Source organism: Trichogramma pretiosum, unplaced genomic scaffold (assembly GCF_000599845.2).
Source record: "Trichogramma pretiosum strain Unisexual culture from Peru unplaced genomic scaffold, Tpre_2.0 scaffold94, whole genome shotgun sequence".
Classification (NCBI taxonomy): domain Eukaryota; kingdom Metazoa; phylum Arthropoda; class Insecta; order Hymenoptera; family Trichogrammatidae; genus Trichogramma; species Trichogramma pretiosum.
In genome coordinates this window covers 140,115-156,015 of record NW_019641682.1, presented here as the reverse complement: position 1 = coordinate 156,015, position 15,901 = coordinate 140,115, and the positions used below count along the sequence as shown (strand labels likewise).

Here is a 15,901-nt window from a genome sequence, read left to right as displayed (position 1 = left end):
GTAGAGAGAGCTGCTGCTGCTGCTGGAGGTGGAGGTAGGTTGGTGAGGAAGAGGAGGAAGAGGAGGAGGTCGTGGCCCGGTCGATTCAGCCCCGGGCACTCGCGTGTGCCGTGCCGCCGACGCTGCCGCGCGAGCGAGCGAACGAACGAACGCGTGCAACCTCTGCTTCTGCCGCCGCTCGATATATATACGTATACATATTTGCACCCGACCGTCTCTGTGTAGTGCTCTTGACACTACTGCTGCTACTGCTGCTTCTATATTCTGATGATATGCCACTGCTGCTGATATTGCTGACATTCTTGCTCGCCACGACGACAACGAAAAAAACAATAAAAAACGAAAATAAATATGTCTGTGTAGTTGCACTGTTACCATTTCTGCTTTTCTCTTTCTTTGCTGTGAGCATATAGCAATTATCCTGTTATATTACTTTGTCTTTTATTTCTCGTCTAATTCAAATATTTTCACGATATTATACTTCTACGTATACCGAGTAGAAAATACATCGTCTCAAATTCTCTTCGTTGTTTCTCTGAGGGTTATTTTGAGCAAATATGTCATTGCATAGACAATGAAATAGTCAGTTTTCCAAATTCTGAATTTCTGTAATAATAATGCAAAGCCACGGGATGTTTTAGATATGAAAAAAAAACAACAAACTTTAATGTACATTTGGTTAACCAATGTGAAAGAGGGTGGTACCGCCTCGGAGTCGTCGCGAATCTGCATACGTGCATAGAAACGGAGTTGAAGGAGGCGTTGCTCTGGAACTGCCGCTGCTGCTGGAAATGCAAAGCTTTCCCTCTTCCCTCTATAACATACCCAACTGGTATATAGCTGTGTGCCACCGCGCGCACACTCACACATATAGATATAGTACAAATTCGGAGAAACAAAGCGAGAAAGTAGCAGCGGCAGCAGCAGAGGAGGCGTACACCTGCGTCGGTATATAGGCGCGCAGTCGCACATTGGTCGCGCGGGCCGCGAGGCGAGTTTCTACGTTTGTAATACGATTCGTTGCCGCGACGGCGGCAGCGGCGTCGGAGGCACCTAGACTCTCGAGTCTCGCGACTCCACCCAGTCCATGTCTCTCTCTCTCTCTCTCTCTCACTCTCCACTCCGCCGCTAGGCTAGCTGCTACTTATACTTTCTCCAGGCTATATGCTACTATGACTGAGGAGAGAGAGAGAGAGCTGCTCTGCTGCTGGTGACCCATGATTCTCTGACTTTGCCACTCGAGGCTGCTGCTGGCTGTGTGTTATATAAACGTACAAATAGTCGAGAGAAACCAACATGGCGAGAGTTTCGAGTGGAATGAAACGATGTCGCCGGGAGACTCGAGCTGCAGCTCTGCTTTTGACCTTTTTTTTTGTTTTACGAAAGAGAAGACAACTTGTATAAATTATAATGAGAAAAATACTGAGCTCAAAGTAACTGGAGGAATAATTTTTAAAAACATATAGTAAAATTTCCCTCTCGGCATAGTTATTTTCATAAGAATTTCCAAGTAATTTTTGCTCCGGTATTTTTCTTGGTACATAGAAATAAATGTGTATTTGTTTTAATTCTCTTAACTCGTTTTTTATTAATGTATTTGCATTAATTTTCTTAGCTCGTGGTATAACCATTATCTAGCTCGATACTTAATAAAAAAGTAAAAAAAAAAAACAAGTGACAATCATGCACAACTTTATTTTTCCACCAAAAAGCAATTTCACGCGTTTTATTTCCCGATAAATAATTCAGACTTTTGTTCTCCAAAAATTGTAGCACGCGCACGACGACGACAACGAAACGAGGCTCGGGTGCAATTTAGCATCAACATATCTCCGAGAAGCTCTGGTATATAAGTGCACACACAGACACACACATACATATAGTCACCGTGAGAGAAAGAGAAAGACGTGCCTGACAAACGGACGCAACGGCGTAAACCCTCACTTCGACTCTCTCTCTACTCTCGCGTGTGCAGTGCGCAGGGGTGGCAATTACCAACGCCTCACTCGTAGTCGTCGTAGAGTCTCGTGAGGTAGAGGTAGTAGTGGGTTGCCTCCGGTGCGTGGAAGGGAGAGAAGTTTTCCCACTTCTCGCGACTACGACGACGACGTCTACAGTGGCGAAGGAGAATATGCACACGAAAGAAGTTTAGTTCAGAGGCTGCTGCATGGCGAGGGGGGCATACACACATAAAAGGAAGGAGGAGGCGCTTGCACCATATCGTTTATTTGTATCTGTCATTGCAAAGGAGAGAGAGTAAGAGAGAAAAGCTCCAGCTCTAAAAGCAAAAGCAGAGAGAGAGAGAGCGAGGAGAAATTGGAGGAGAATAACTCGTAGGAGTGTATATACAGACGCTGAGAGAGAGAGAGAGAGAGAGAGCCAAGCGGTGGTGGAAATTCCTCTAAATATACGACGTTAAAGCTTTTCCTCTTTCGAGCGGCTCGAGCTTGCAAGCAAGCAAGCCAGCATTTTCTTCTCTCTCTCTCTCTCTCTTTTGCTCTTTTACCTGTATATATACGTCTGTTTTATATCCACCTGCTGTCTTTTGCGCATTTTTCCAATATAACCTCGTAGTTTTTCCCCGCTCGCGCCCAGCAGCAGCAAATGTTGTATATATACCTATATAGAATATCCTGGCTTTTACTTCTTTTCTTTTATCGCTCGCGAGAGCTCAATACGAAGTGCTTCAAGCACCAGCTCTCTCTTTCTCTTTCTTTCTTGCCTCGCTCGTGCACACATCTCCAACGTACATATATATAAGAACGAGGTATATATCAGGGGAAAAACTTTTTCACGTGCAATTTTCTTTTTTATGTTGCAATCTTTTTTTCGCTCCACCCCCGAGCAGCGGCGGCAGCCGATGATGATTGACAATAAAAAAATCAATTTTACTAAATAATACGCGCGTCCAAATTGATTTCATCGATCTTTTTTTTTTACTGCGAATGAGAATGAGAATGAGAGAGATAAGCAGCCAGCAGAACTTGATTACGCAATGTAAAGTAGTGGCGCGTATAATATTGGGTTAAACTATTCCATTAGGCAGGTTAAGACCAGTTGCAAAAGCCAAAGAGACCGAGAGCAGCAGCAGCGAAAAGAAAAAAATTCCATTTCAGGCATCGACCACATCAATTTAAACTCTCTCACGCGCGCGCCGCTCGCGCTGCCAACTCGCGCCGCCGTCGTCGTCGTCGCGCACGACACGAGCTACCACTATATAGAGAGAAGCAATGGCAGCAGCTACCGCTCTTACACCTCAGAGCTTCGACTCTACTATTTTCTTTTTTTTCTGCTTTTTTTTACTCTCTTTTTCTTCGCCTCGGCCGCCGGTTTTTTTTCTCCGCTTCTTTCATACATATATATAATATACACGTATAGGTACCTAGCCGGAGTACTACACCCAGGCAACACACCTCAACAATTTTTTGCCCAAGCCAATCCCTCGAGCGCATTAAACCGACTTTTCTTCCACTCTCTTTTCACGACCGCCACAAGCTCTCGTCGTCGACGTCGACGTCCGTCGTTGCCATTCTGACTTTCCTCCTGCGGGCTTTTCTTTCATCCTACTCGTTTCACTCGGTCGGGTTCTCTCTCTTTCTCTCTACTTGCCTTTTTCCAACCCTTTTTCTCTCTCTCTTTCTCTCTCTTATTCTCTTTTTTACTCCGTTATACCGGCTTTCGTCGTCGTCTCTCTCTCTCTTTTCACTTTTCCCAGACGCCCTAATACGTCTCGCTCTTTTCATTTTATTGGCGCGGTGGTCTTGCGAGTGGCCAGACTTGTATAAAAACCTAAAATAAGTAAGAGCTTGGAAAAACTACTGTATAGGTGCATTTATAAATGCAGTTGTAGTAGCAGCAGTCAAAGAAATTTATTCAGTGAAACGGAAAACTCGAAGCAACGCACAAAGTACACCTACGAGTACTTTGCTAACGTTGACGCTGCTGCTGCTGCCGCTGCTACTGTCGTTCTCAGCTTTCGCGTACATATTCAGTACCTTTCTCACTCCATACAGGTATACATGCTTATATTTTATACTCGCTTTACTTCTTCTATGCTCTTCGTCTAACTTTATGTGTATTGCTTTCCCTCCCTTCCTTTCGTTGCTCAAGCTTTCTTCTACTGAGTACTCCTTGTTTTTCACCGAGAGCTTTGGACTTTTTCATTTTCTTATTTTGAGTATGAATTCGTATTGTATTTTCGAGAAAATTCGATGGAAATTACGTAAAAATTTAAGCTCACTGAGAAAACGCGTTTTCCTTTTATAGTTTTGAATAAGCAGTTATATGCATAAAAAGGAAAAACTATGGATTCAGCAAAATTCGATGATAAACGTCAGCCACACGGAACTGGCTAATGTTTATGAAAATCGACGTACAAAGAAGGAAATCAACCGACAGTTTTACGATTTGTTGTAACAATGTCGAACATTCTAGAATTTCGTAGCGATACGAGATAATTTTCATCTGTCATTACAATGCGTCATCTCTGCAGCAACTATCGAGCAAATATCAATATCGCGGCTTTCTGGAATTTTTCAACAACCACGTGTCCGGCTCTGTTCTGCTTGACTCCGGTACATACCAGTTATAACAACAAAGGCAGATAATCCTTTTTGGTGGCTCTCGCTGCGAGACAGCAGCTAGAGGTGTACGGACGAGTGGCGTGTCCGAGGGGCGGCTCTCTTCGTCTACCACTCCGAGATATCCGAATAATCAGTGGCATCATCTAATACTATTTCCGATAAATCAATCAACTGGGAGTCGGCTCTTTTGCTCCTCTCTCTCGTCGTATACAACAGCGTCAGCTCCGGCTTTCTTTCGTTTAAATTATACATATATACACGAGCTTTTATACGTGTACATAGATTTTCTTCGCTCACGAGCAGCAGCATAATCCACGTAAGCCGCGATATTTCATTAAATTTTGTTAAATACTCGAGGCTCTCTAGCAGCAGCGGCAACGGCAGCAACGAAGAGAGCGAGAGAAAAGCTGAAGGCAGAAGCAGCTCTCCACACTTTACCCACCTCTTGGTATTGCTGATTTTTTACTCTCATTTCGATCTACCCCACGGTATATACGCTTTCTTTCAGTTTCTTTCTCGAAGCGAGCGAGCGAGCTAGCTCTGCAGCTCTAGCAACAGTAGTAGTTGCGCTGCTGAGTTCGTGGTCTCCGCCCATAAAGTTTGTGGTCCAGACTAAAGGTTGCTGCCGCCCTCTTCCTCTCTCTCTCTATATATATACGTATCCCAAAGCTTTTCTCTTTTTTTGCTCGAGCTCTGTTATACACTCTTTGTGAGTACATGTACGTGTGTGTGTGGTCATGCTACTCGCCCCTTTTTGCGAAGTACACGCGATGAGAAAGAGAGAGAGAGAGAGAGAGAGAGAAAGACCAAAAATTGGCATGCGAGAAAATACAATTCTCCCATAAAGCCATATAGCGATCATGTATGATGGTCCGGGGCCTGGGAGAGATACTTTTACTCGACTGGTCTCTTTTACCCCTTTCTATTTCCTTTTTTTACGAATCGATTTGCGTTCGATGCGACGTCGTGCGACTTTCTTTCTTTTTTTTTTGGTTTCGTTTTTGTTTTTTATTTTTTTGGCCCATCGTAGCCTCTGTATGGTTCTACCAAAAATAAATTTATTTGTCATAGTGCCCGTGTACTCCGTGCAGTGAAACTATTGCACCCAGACGGCTGTGGGAATAACTGGGAAATCACAAAGAAAAGGTATAACAAACGTACTTTTTTAGAACATGATGCAGCTCAAGACTGAGAAAATTTTTTTTCTTTAATATATTAGCAATCCCCATATAGGTTACAGAAAAACTACTGATAAAATTAACAGTCAAAGAGCAGGTACTTGTATGAAATTATTCTGTTAAACACTTGCGAGTTTCTAAAAATTCATGTATACGCCACCTGTTGACAAAATATGACAGTCAGGATCCAGATAGCTTTTTAAAAGTGTTGATAAAACTTTCGTAGCAACACGTACAGTTCCCGTAAGTTTTTATTAAGCTTTTCACAATTTTTCATTGATGCTTCCAAAATGGTTCCACATAAGCTTCCTGGGAAGGTTTCAGCTTTGAAAAAAAGCTGGAAGCTTTAAGAAAATTTCAATAAAAATGTCCTTGCGAATGTCACGAAGCTTCTATGAAAGCTTTCATTGCATGCTTTTTTGAAGCTGTCTGGTAGCTTTCCTGAGAAGCTTTCATGTTGTATGGATCACAGCTAGAATAAGAATTTTGAGTTCTTTTTCCAGAAGAAGAGTTCAAAAGTTTAAATTAAGATTTTCGAAAACATTATTAAATGTCTGCTATTGTCTGTACTAATACGAGTGAATCTCGTGGCATTACAATTTTTCATGAATTGCAATATGAATCGTACGTAAAGAATTCAAATAAAATTTCTAACAAAGTTAGTGTTGTATCTAAGGAAACTGTATTTCGTTACTACCATTGGGAAAAACTATTAAAAACAAATTTTGATTTTGAAAACACACGTTTAATGTAGAAAGTTTTAAACCGCTGATATATTTGTTGACAATATTTACAAATTTCAGTTTGGCCAGTATAATTTATAATCAATATCAATACAATAATATTCGGTATGGTATACGTGTTGACGTAATTATTTCGTACCGATTGAATTTTTTTCTAGATAACCATTACCTAATATTCCAAAATGTTTCATGAAAATCCGAATGAGTGGTTCGACCGTTGAGATAGCAGCTGAAAAATCTTTATTGACCTAACGAATGAATTTCTGTATAAATGTGTTCTTTGGCACACGTTGACTCAAGTCTCTTTCTCTTGTCAAATAGTTCTGTAGTCCATTTCTTTGATGAATGTACCCCACTCACGAGGACAGTCTCTTCCAAACTCTGTGTTTACTGCTGTTGTAGTGTTTCGTCATAAAATATCTTTTCATAAATTCTTTGTCCTGCACTTTGTACTCGTGAACCTTCCTTCCTTTGTAAAATCTTTGGTGGCCCAACAATCGGCTCTGAGATATAAATTCTCTGTGGCACACATCGCACTCGTACTTGATTCGTTCGTTGTGCCATTTTTGTTTGTGGGTTATCAAATCTGGTGGTCTTAAAAATACTTTTTGGCACATGTCGCACTCGACTTTATTTCCTTTGCAGCAAGGTCCTACTTTGTGCTTTATCAAATCTGTTTGGCTTGAAAATAATTTGTGGCACACGTTGCACTCGTGGATTAACGGCTCTGGGTGAGACAGTTTTTGGTGGTTCGTCAGTAGGCTCTGAAGCGTAAATGCTTCGTGGCACACGTCGCACACGTATTCGCGGGCATCGCGATGTGATGTTTCGGTCAACGGCGGATGTGATTGATCGAGTTTGATTGGATCTGGTTCGCTTGGATGACTATGCCGATGGTGATACACTGAAGCATCTTCGGAACTAAAATAAACTTTACAACGGTGACATGGGTACGAAGACAAAGACATTTTTTCTTTCTTGAAATAACCGAAATTTTGTAGTCGTTACACTATAATATATCGTATCGTCTTACTGTTCGAATAGGCCGATAATCACTAATTTGTCCGATTTACTAGAGTAAACAACAAAAGATGAATGCTGACGGATTTGTGTACATATAAGTAGTCGACCAATCGATCCAATTCAAATCAAAACATTGTTTTCGCTGGGTTGATTGTTAATGTTTACTCAAAGAATAATAATGAGATTATTATTTTTTTGGTTTTATTTAAATAGTTTAAATATTCAAATAGTTTTGGAAATTCAAGTCCGGATCGAACTCGATTAGATTTTGAGTTTTCCGTTTTTTTTTTACAATCTATTTCTGTTATAAAAATAACCTCTGGAGGGTCCAGATCACTTTGAAATAAATTTTATCTGAAAGTATTACGTTTTTTCACGTTTAAATTATTCTATACTGAGCTATTAATTATTTATTCATCTGCGATATTTAATGAATTTTGAAAAAATTCTAAAAATGCCAACTTCGAGCCTCTCAAAAAAGTGTATAGATGGTCCCAGAAATTCTAATAGAATTTAATGACATTTAAAGGAGAATAAAATATTTAGCTGGAGTTTCAGGATTTCATTGGAATTTATAATTAATATTTTTGAATAATATTGAGGTGATGAAATTTTTGCAGTCAGCTGGCTACAGACTGGACGTGCTTGCTAGACTAGAGGATGATACAATTTTGGGAAAAAATACGAGATTACGATTCGTACCCTTCAATTCCCCACAGTTCAAAATAGGAAAAGGAAGAAGGATATGCAAAAATTGTGGATTAGATCTACACATTCATGAATGATTTGGCTTTTTTCTGAAATCAGAAGATGAAGATTATTTATATAAACAACTAGCCCGGAGCCTGAAATCATGGATAATGTAATGCGACGCCATCCGGTATCGACCCGGTTCGGATCTAAAAACTACTTTATAAATAATTGCGACCTTAAAGTTACAGAAAACCGCTGCCAATTAATCGGCATACCGCTTACTTATAAAAAAAACGTCGTTTCTATTTTATTCATAAATTTTAACAAACACTCGAGCCTTCCCTGCGTCATTTCGTGTATTGGAATGTTAAATTGAATGTTCAGCAGTAAAAAAAATATCTCGTCTATGTTTGGTGGCCGCTAGCTGACCAACATCGGAGAATCAATTCCACAATACAGTTGCCCCTGCCGGGATATAAGATTGGTAACAAAAGACTCTCTGTACTTACGAAAATCAATGTTCGTCTCAGAGCTTCATTTTGTTGAACATGTATCATTTAAACTATTGATATTATTTTGAACTCGCTGTGTTTCTTTTCATCGAAAATCTTTTATTCTTTGATCTTCATTTTATTCTATTTATTATTTTATTATTTGTGTTTAATTTTGCACCACAATTTCTTTTTTCTTATCATTCAGTAAAATTTGGCAAGTAACACAATTGACTGACAATCGTTAGCACAATTTTGCACCTCTGAAAAGGGTCTCAAATATTCTGATAAAGTTTTGGGACTGGCATGAAAAACTTCTTGTTTATCATGGCAGCAGGAAAAAAAACTTTTTGGACACTCAATTTCTCAGAGAATCAGGCATTCATTGACGTGATAATCACGTGTTTTATTCATGAAACATAAATTGTTTAACACTTTCCTAAACGTGCTTTTTAATTGCTTCAAAAACGAAATCTTTATCTTACAAATTGATTACAATCTTACGACAAGCAAAAATACCAACGATATCATAAAAAATGAATCGATTTCATTGGCACTCGGAGATTTTGATTAATATCAACCAATTTCCACCCCTACAAAAGTATTGGGGAAGTTGTGTTATTTCGTCCACGTGACAAAGAAAAACAGACTTTCTCATACACAACATTGGGGAAACACATTATTCGTATATTTGAAATTATCGCACAATAGCGTAACATTTTTCAACTCGTCAATGGATATATAAATTAGAGTCCTAAAAATACGTTCGTTACTTATTATAAATCTTCTCTGAGACGTAGGTAATTCTCGTCCTTATGGAGGTTCTTTCGGGTAACACGCTAGTCAATTGAGTGTTCGGACAGTAACTTGGGTTAAGTTAGCTGGCTTGTCGTCTGTTAGCCCTAAAACGAGCCGAAAAAGTCGTGTTTTCGCGTCTTTTATTAAGAAAATTTTGCAAAAACGGTTGGCTACCTCTATTTTGAAACACGGTTTTGAAAAGATGAGAACTTTCTCTACAATTTGTGTATAATCATTCCCCTGCGAACTTTGATTTCTTTTTATAAATTGTAAATGTAGCTCAAATTTTCATGCATTTCTATGTTTCCCATGTTAATTTTCGAAACTTTGATCGCGTTTTTCTCGAGATTTTGCTTGACTGAGATTTTGCATATAAGAGCTATACCATTGGATTCGGGAGGTAAAAATCTATCGATGTTGATAAATGTACTTCTTGTGAACTTTGCAAGGGAACCTCCTTTAAAAGTAAACATCAAATGGTTCCCGAGTTACCTGTAGATGGCGTCTAGCTGAATTTTTCGAAAGTCTCGAGAAAAAAGGCAAAGTTCTAGGAACAAATAAGGCGTAATGTTTGGTCGTTTTAGCAACCTCATAATTCCTGAGGTGGAAAGGGCTAACGAGATAACTTTATTTTTGGTTTTTTCAAGAAAAACACGTTTTAAGTTACGCATGAGGGCCTAGCTAGAAGCGCACGACTAAAGATCTGTACCTATGATATTTTTACCTATTATGAGGTATCTTTTGAACTATGCACTTGTGAAATTGAAAGACACATCATAGTGACGATACGAAGCAAAAAATATGGACTTATCTCGTTAGGCACGGTGTTATATTTAACGATAGGTGTTGTACTTGTCTATTCTTGCCCTTGTACCTCAAAGTAGACATAACATATAGGTAATTCATGTCATAAACTCGATTTCGAAAAAATGGAGTTATCTCGTTAGCCCTTTCCCCCACAGATTTGTATGTGGTATGATAGATAACTATATCACATAAAGATAGTAGAACCGTGGGCACCTAATTAAACTAGTAAAACGTATCATAAAATTTAAATACACATTAGTTTACTATGTCATATGTGCAAAAAAATACAAAATAAAGTCTCTTTTTAAATTCAAAATTCGTTTGAGTTTCCATTACCATCAATTGCATCATTTTAAATGATAAAAAGAATTCTCATATCTAAAAAGAACTCTAATATTAACAGAAAGCACTAAATGCACCAATAGTTCGAATGGCTATCTCAGAAATTTTGTTTATTCAGTGCAAAAGGGACTTCGTGCTATACATATAGCCACGACTCACGAGTGATAGCGCATCGACCCAGGCAGCAGCAGTAGCAGCAGCAGCAGCACTCCGAGAGGGAACGCAAACGTACATACGTACTGCAGACGTCGTCGTCGTCGGAGTAGATAGAGAAAAAGGAGTAGGGGCGCGGGAGGGAGTCGGGCAGGCACCGAGTTCAAAGAGGGGAAATCGTATTACCCTCGCAACGCAGAGCCATATAAATGTGTATGTATGTATGTATGCGGAGTATATATCCGCGAGCGTACACATAGAGATCTAGAGAAGTATAAAGCGAGTGCAGCTATATCTACGCACGAGAGTATCGAGCAGAGGGTATACGAACAGAACCAGAGAGCTCCCCATTGGCCTGAAATTCTACCAACGTCATTTGCAAATACTACTATATCCAGCGAGCTATGTTGGAATACGCTCGGTTGTTTCGTATATGGGGTGTATTACGATAACCATGGCGTGATGTAACTAAAAAAGGTCGACTCTCATAGAGTTGATTAGAATGCCGAATTGTTCAAATAAATCAATATTTTACAACGTCTACTTAGATACCAACAAACAACTGAAGTTATTTGGTTAAAATTAGTGTTTTCAACCTCGAAAAAATTAGTTCAACGATCAACTTTATTTTTGCAATAAAACTCTATTTATCGATATTTAGTGGGAGTTGAGCTTTTGTACAAGATTTTTGGCAAAAATTTTACTTGCTTGTCGGTTTACATAAAAAAATCATAGATTTAATATTTTCTTCATAGATACCTTATTAAAATATAATGCAATGAAGAAAATGGAAATTTGATCACCCACGAATTTATTAGGAACCCACAAAAAAACAATTTAAGTGTTTAACATAGTTGACGCGATACAACCCATATACGGCCAGCCTCGAGTCTGAACAGTCAGAGAAATACCCATGGAGAGAGAGAGAGAGTCACACTGCTCTGCCATTGGCCCCGAGTTTCTCTCTTTCCCACTGTAGTAGTTCCGATTCGAGTGTAGCATTGGCGCCGCGGCGCACAAAGAGCCAGAGAGCCAGAGAGAGATCCTCCCAACTCGGTTCGAGCGAGGAGGGATATACGCTGCATTCGGCATATCGAGGCCTCGCACATTCGCAGGAATTGCACAGAGCCTCTCTCTCATCCATTTCGCTGATTCGTCTGTGACTGCCTGCGAATGGTGTCGTAGTACTCGACGCGACGCGCGAGCTTTCGCATACGGACCGTGTATAGTAGTAGCGGCATCCAACTGGGTGGGGCCGACTGCAGACGTGGCTCTACTACTTGTCGTTGAACTCGCGATTGCTGCGCGGCGCTTGGGTTCTTCGAGGCAGAGAGAACTTGGGGTTTTTTATTTTTTGCACGAATATATGTTCCTCATCTCGAGTTCAAACATGCACTCGTTATTACAAATTGTTGCTCGAAATTGCATAAAAATGTCGAACATTCGAGGTATCCTCGAAGGAAGTAAAAAAAATAAAATAATAAAACTTTGAACATTGACTTTCTACCCTGAGACTCGCACGTAAATAAAAAAAAATACGATTCCAGGGTCGAGTATAGCTACCCGCGTACGTAGGAGGAGCAGAAAGAATATCAGAGTAAGAAAAAAAGCCATATTCCAAGTTATATCGGAAATAAACTTCGAGTTACGAGCGGCGCTCTTAGCATTAACGCAAGATTGAATATATACACGGAAAAACTCGCTCTCTCGTGTTGTTGTATCCTCGCGGAAAAAATACCGCCCTGAATTTTGAAAAATTTATACCTCGCCAGTGAGGAAAATTCGTCGTTGTTTTTTATTATTATCGTATCGAAGAAGAAGTAGAAGAAAAAGCTCGCCTCGCCCAACTTATGTTTTTCAGACGTTTTCATTTTATATTCCCTCAATAGTCTCGAAAGTATCGATCGGTCCACCGCCGCCAGCAGCAGAGGCAGCGGCAGCGCACAGAGCCAAGTAATGAAAAGGTGGAATCCTGCAGAGGAATAAACATTCGCGCGAGTATAACTATATATCTGCACAGGCACATACCCGGAGAGTCTCTGTATACACTATATACGAATCTAAAGCGACCGAGAGGAGAAACTCCGAGAGAGGTAAAGTCGAGAGAGAACCAAAGTGTCTTTCTGTCTCTCTCTCTTTCTCCTCCTCCTACTCTGTCGCGCAGCATTTCCACCCCTGGAGGATTTCCTCCAGAAGCTCTCTGCTGCTGCTGCACTTCCCCTCTTTCTCTCTCTCTCTCTCTCTCTCTCTCTCTCTCTCTCTCTCTCTCTCTCNCTCTTCCTCTCTCTCTCTCTCTCTCTCTCTCTCTCTCTCTCTCTCTCTCTCTCTCTGGCTCACAATGTGAAGGAATACGTATATAGAGCTGTGTAAAAGGCTGTGTATAGTAGGTAGATGCTATATAGGTACTTTCTCGCGCTTTTCTCCTCTGCGTCGCATTTCTTTTCCTTCTCTCTCTATATATACGACCCGCCAGTGTGCTGCTGCTTTCAAGCCGCATTCCCTTCTTCGCCTCTCTCTCTTTTATGCCATCCCAGCCGCCCAGAAGCACCTCTATATCCATTTTAAATGACGGATACTTTCATGACACACAATGTTCGGAGCAAAATCCCTGGGCTTTTTATATTTCGACTGTGAAAAAATTCTTCTTTTTTATATACGCTAGCTAACCGTGATAATTGCTCATTATTGTACAATTTGAAGCCGATATATTGCGAAGAACTCGACGATATTTGACAAAAATCGATAACGTCTTGTATTACAAAGGTATTTGTAATGATTGTTCTCTCTGCACGTATACGAAGAAATAAACGGGAGCAAGAAGTTTATTCTTACACGTTAGATACTCGAGTTTATAATACACCGCCGAAACGTTTAACATTGATAAAGATAAAAATGTCAATTGATAGAATCAAGTGTACTGTCAATTCTTTTTTCTTCTTTTTGAAGTTGGTTTTTGATGATTACACAGAGTACCGAAAAAAAAGATTACAGACCATTAATCGTACGATTTAACAATTAGATCTCTCACTCGGCATGACGATGCATCCTACTTTTCTACGAATTTTGTACTCTTTGCAATACTACGTAAACGATCGATTGTTCATTCTCGCGTTATGTAAAGTGGCAACTCGTCGCGTTGAAACGATGCGCGTAGTAAGAAAAAGAGAGAGAGATAGAGAAGAATATCTACGTCAAAACGTCGCAAGACGTTGATCTTAAAAGACCGATGCCAAGCGCTATATAATATATTCATGTTTTATTAATGAGCTTTTCTCACTTCCGAACTTGTCATTTATTATTATTGCCGGGCTGCAGCAGCAGAGAGAGAGAAAAAAGGAACAATTCTCTGCTGCTGCAACGGACGATCATGCTTACCTGTTCGCGTTGGCAAAAATTTTATAATAATAAAATTTTTAAACGATACGCCGCGAGGAATGAGTCACTTTGCTCGCGCGCAGGACGGCGATGATTCACCGGGGTTAAATTTAAATTGATAGTAGAAAAAATATAATCAAACGATATATAGTAAGTTGAAAACCATCGCGCGATCGTGCGTGTGATTTATTTTTCGCCAAGTTGTTGTACACCTTCTGATAAAAGAGCAGAGCCGGGAAGTACATCTTTTTTGAAAACCTTACTCATGCGATGTTCGTGCGTACGCAATCGAGAATAGAGGCACATACTACTTCGGTGATACATCATGGATATCTAATTTTGTGTGTGTGTGTGTTTTTTTTTTTTTTTTTTTGGAATATAGCCTTTATTTTAGAAAATGTTCGGTCTGATTCATTGATATCAATATAAACAAAAGCTGTATATCCAGAGGAAGAAAAAAAAGATGATCAAGTATATAGGAAAAGATATAGAGAAGAGAAAAATCGCCACAGATACGTCTTTTATCAAGGAAAAGATCTGCGAGTAGTTCGTTGTAGCTCTCGCTCTCTATTTCGAAATGATTTTTATTAATATACCTCGGCGAAGCCAATGATAAGAGGAAACAACTTTTTTCTGTAGAATTATTCATTTTTATACATCGAAAAGTGTTATTGCAAATATCCCGCAGTAATAAAGGATCGATTTTTGAAAGTCATCAAATTTCCTATATTGTTTTGTCTACGGAATGACTTTGCACTTTTTGGCACATTTTAACGATTTTTTACGAAAATTTAAACATCAATACCATTTCTGCATTCTTTTATTCTTGCATAAATATCGAAACAATTCATAGTGAAAAAAAACCAACAAATTAAGAATTAAAGTCATCGCTATTCATCGTATTCAGAAATTTATTGACGATCGGCCAAAAAAATAAAAAAAAAACATAAAACAAAATAATATGTAAGTATGCGATTACATGATGTTATGAAAGCAACAACGGGATTATAAAAAGATTACAATGTGCATTTTTAATCGCGACCATCTTTGTGTATGGTTTTTAGCGCAACCGGAAAGTTTCGCTAAAACATAACTCAGTCGATGCGCGATTCTTCGCATCTCTCTCGGTGCAGCATCGCATTATCACGTGGAATAGCATGTGAATTTGCGCCGCTTCGAAGGTCTGTTTATTTCTCTCGAAGATTGTGTATGCTCTCAAAAAAAGCTGCCGCGAATGCAACGTTACAAAATAGAGAAAACATTCGTTTGTGCACTGCGAGTCGCGAACTCGCAATTGGCAATACGTATTTCGACGCTTTTCGCGCACGATGACGCAACGGCATTAAAACATTATTTTTCACTCGTTCGCTCGTCTACAGGCAGCATATAATCTACCCTTAGTCGCGATTCGATTCAGTTTTAATCACTATAATGTTAACTCCGTTTCATTGTGCCAATACGTACTTTGTGTCTGTCTAAAATTAGCTGAGCCCGCGGTATATAATGCTTATTGACCGATGTGATAACGCTTATAGTGATATACTTTTTTCCATTAAACAAATGACGAAAAAGAAACGCAAAAAACAGATTAATATACTACTTTGCAGATAGCATCATAAATGCTTGGTATTGTCCAATTATCCTATAGTTGACTTCAGCGCCGTAACCAGCGAGGGGAGTTTGGGGGTCAGACCCCCCCCCCCCCCCCCCCCCCA

General features: G+C 39.6%; 1 protein-coding gene across 1 annotated transcript; it reads right to left on the bottom strand.

Annotated features, from left to right (window-relative positions):
* Positions 1–6,860: 6,860 nt before the first annotated feature.
* LOC106654288 (zinc finger protein 677-like) lies at positions 6,861–7,472 on the bottom strand. Its single transcript, XM_014374080.1, has one exon. It carries the CDS (start codon positions 7,470–7,472, stop codon positions 6,861–6,863), a length of 612 nt encoding a protein of 203 aa, XP_014229566.1.
* Between the last annotated feature and the right edge of the window lie 8,429 nt (positions 7,473–15,901).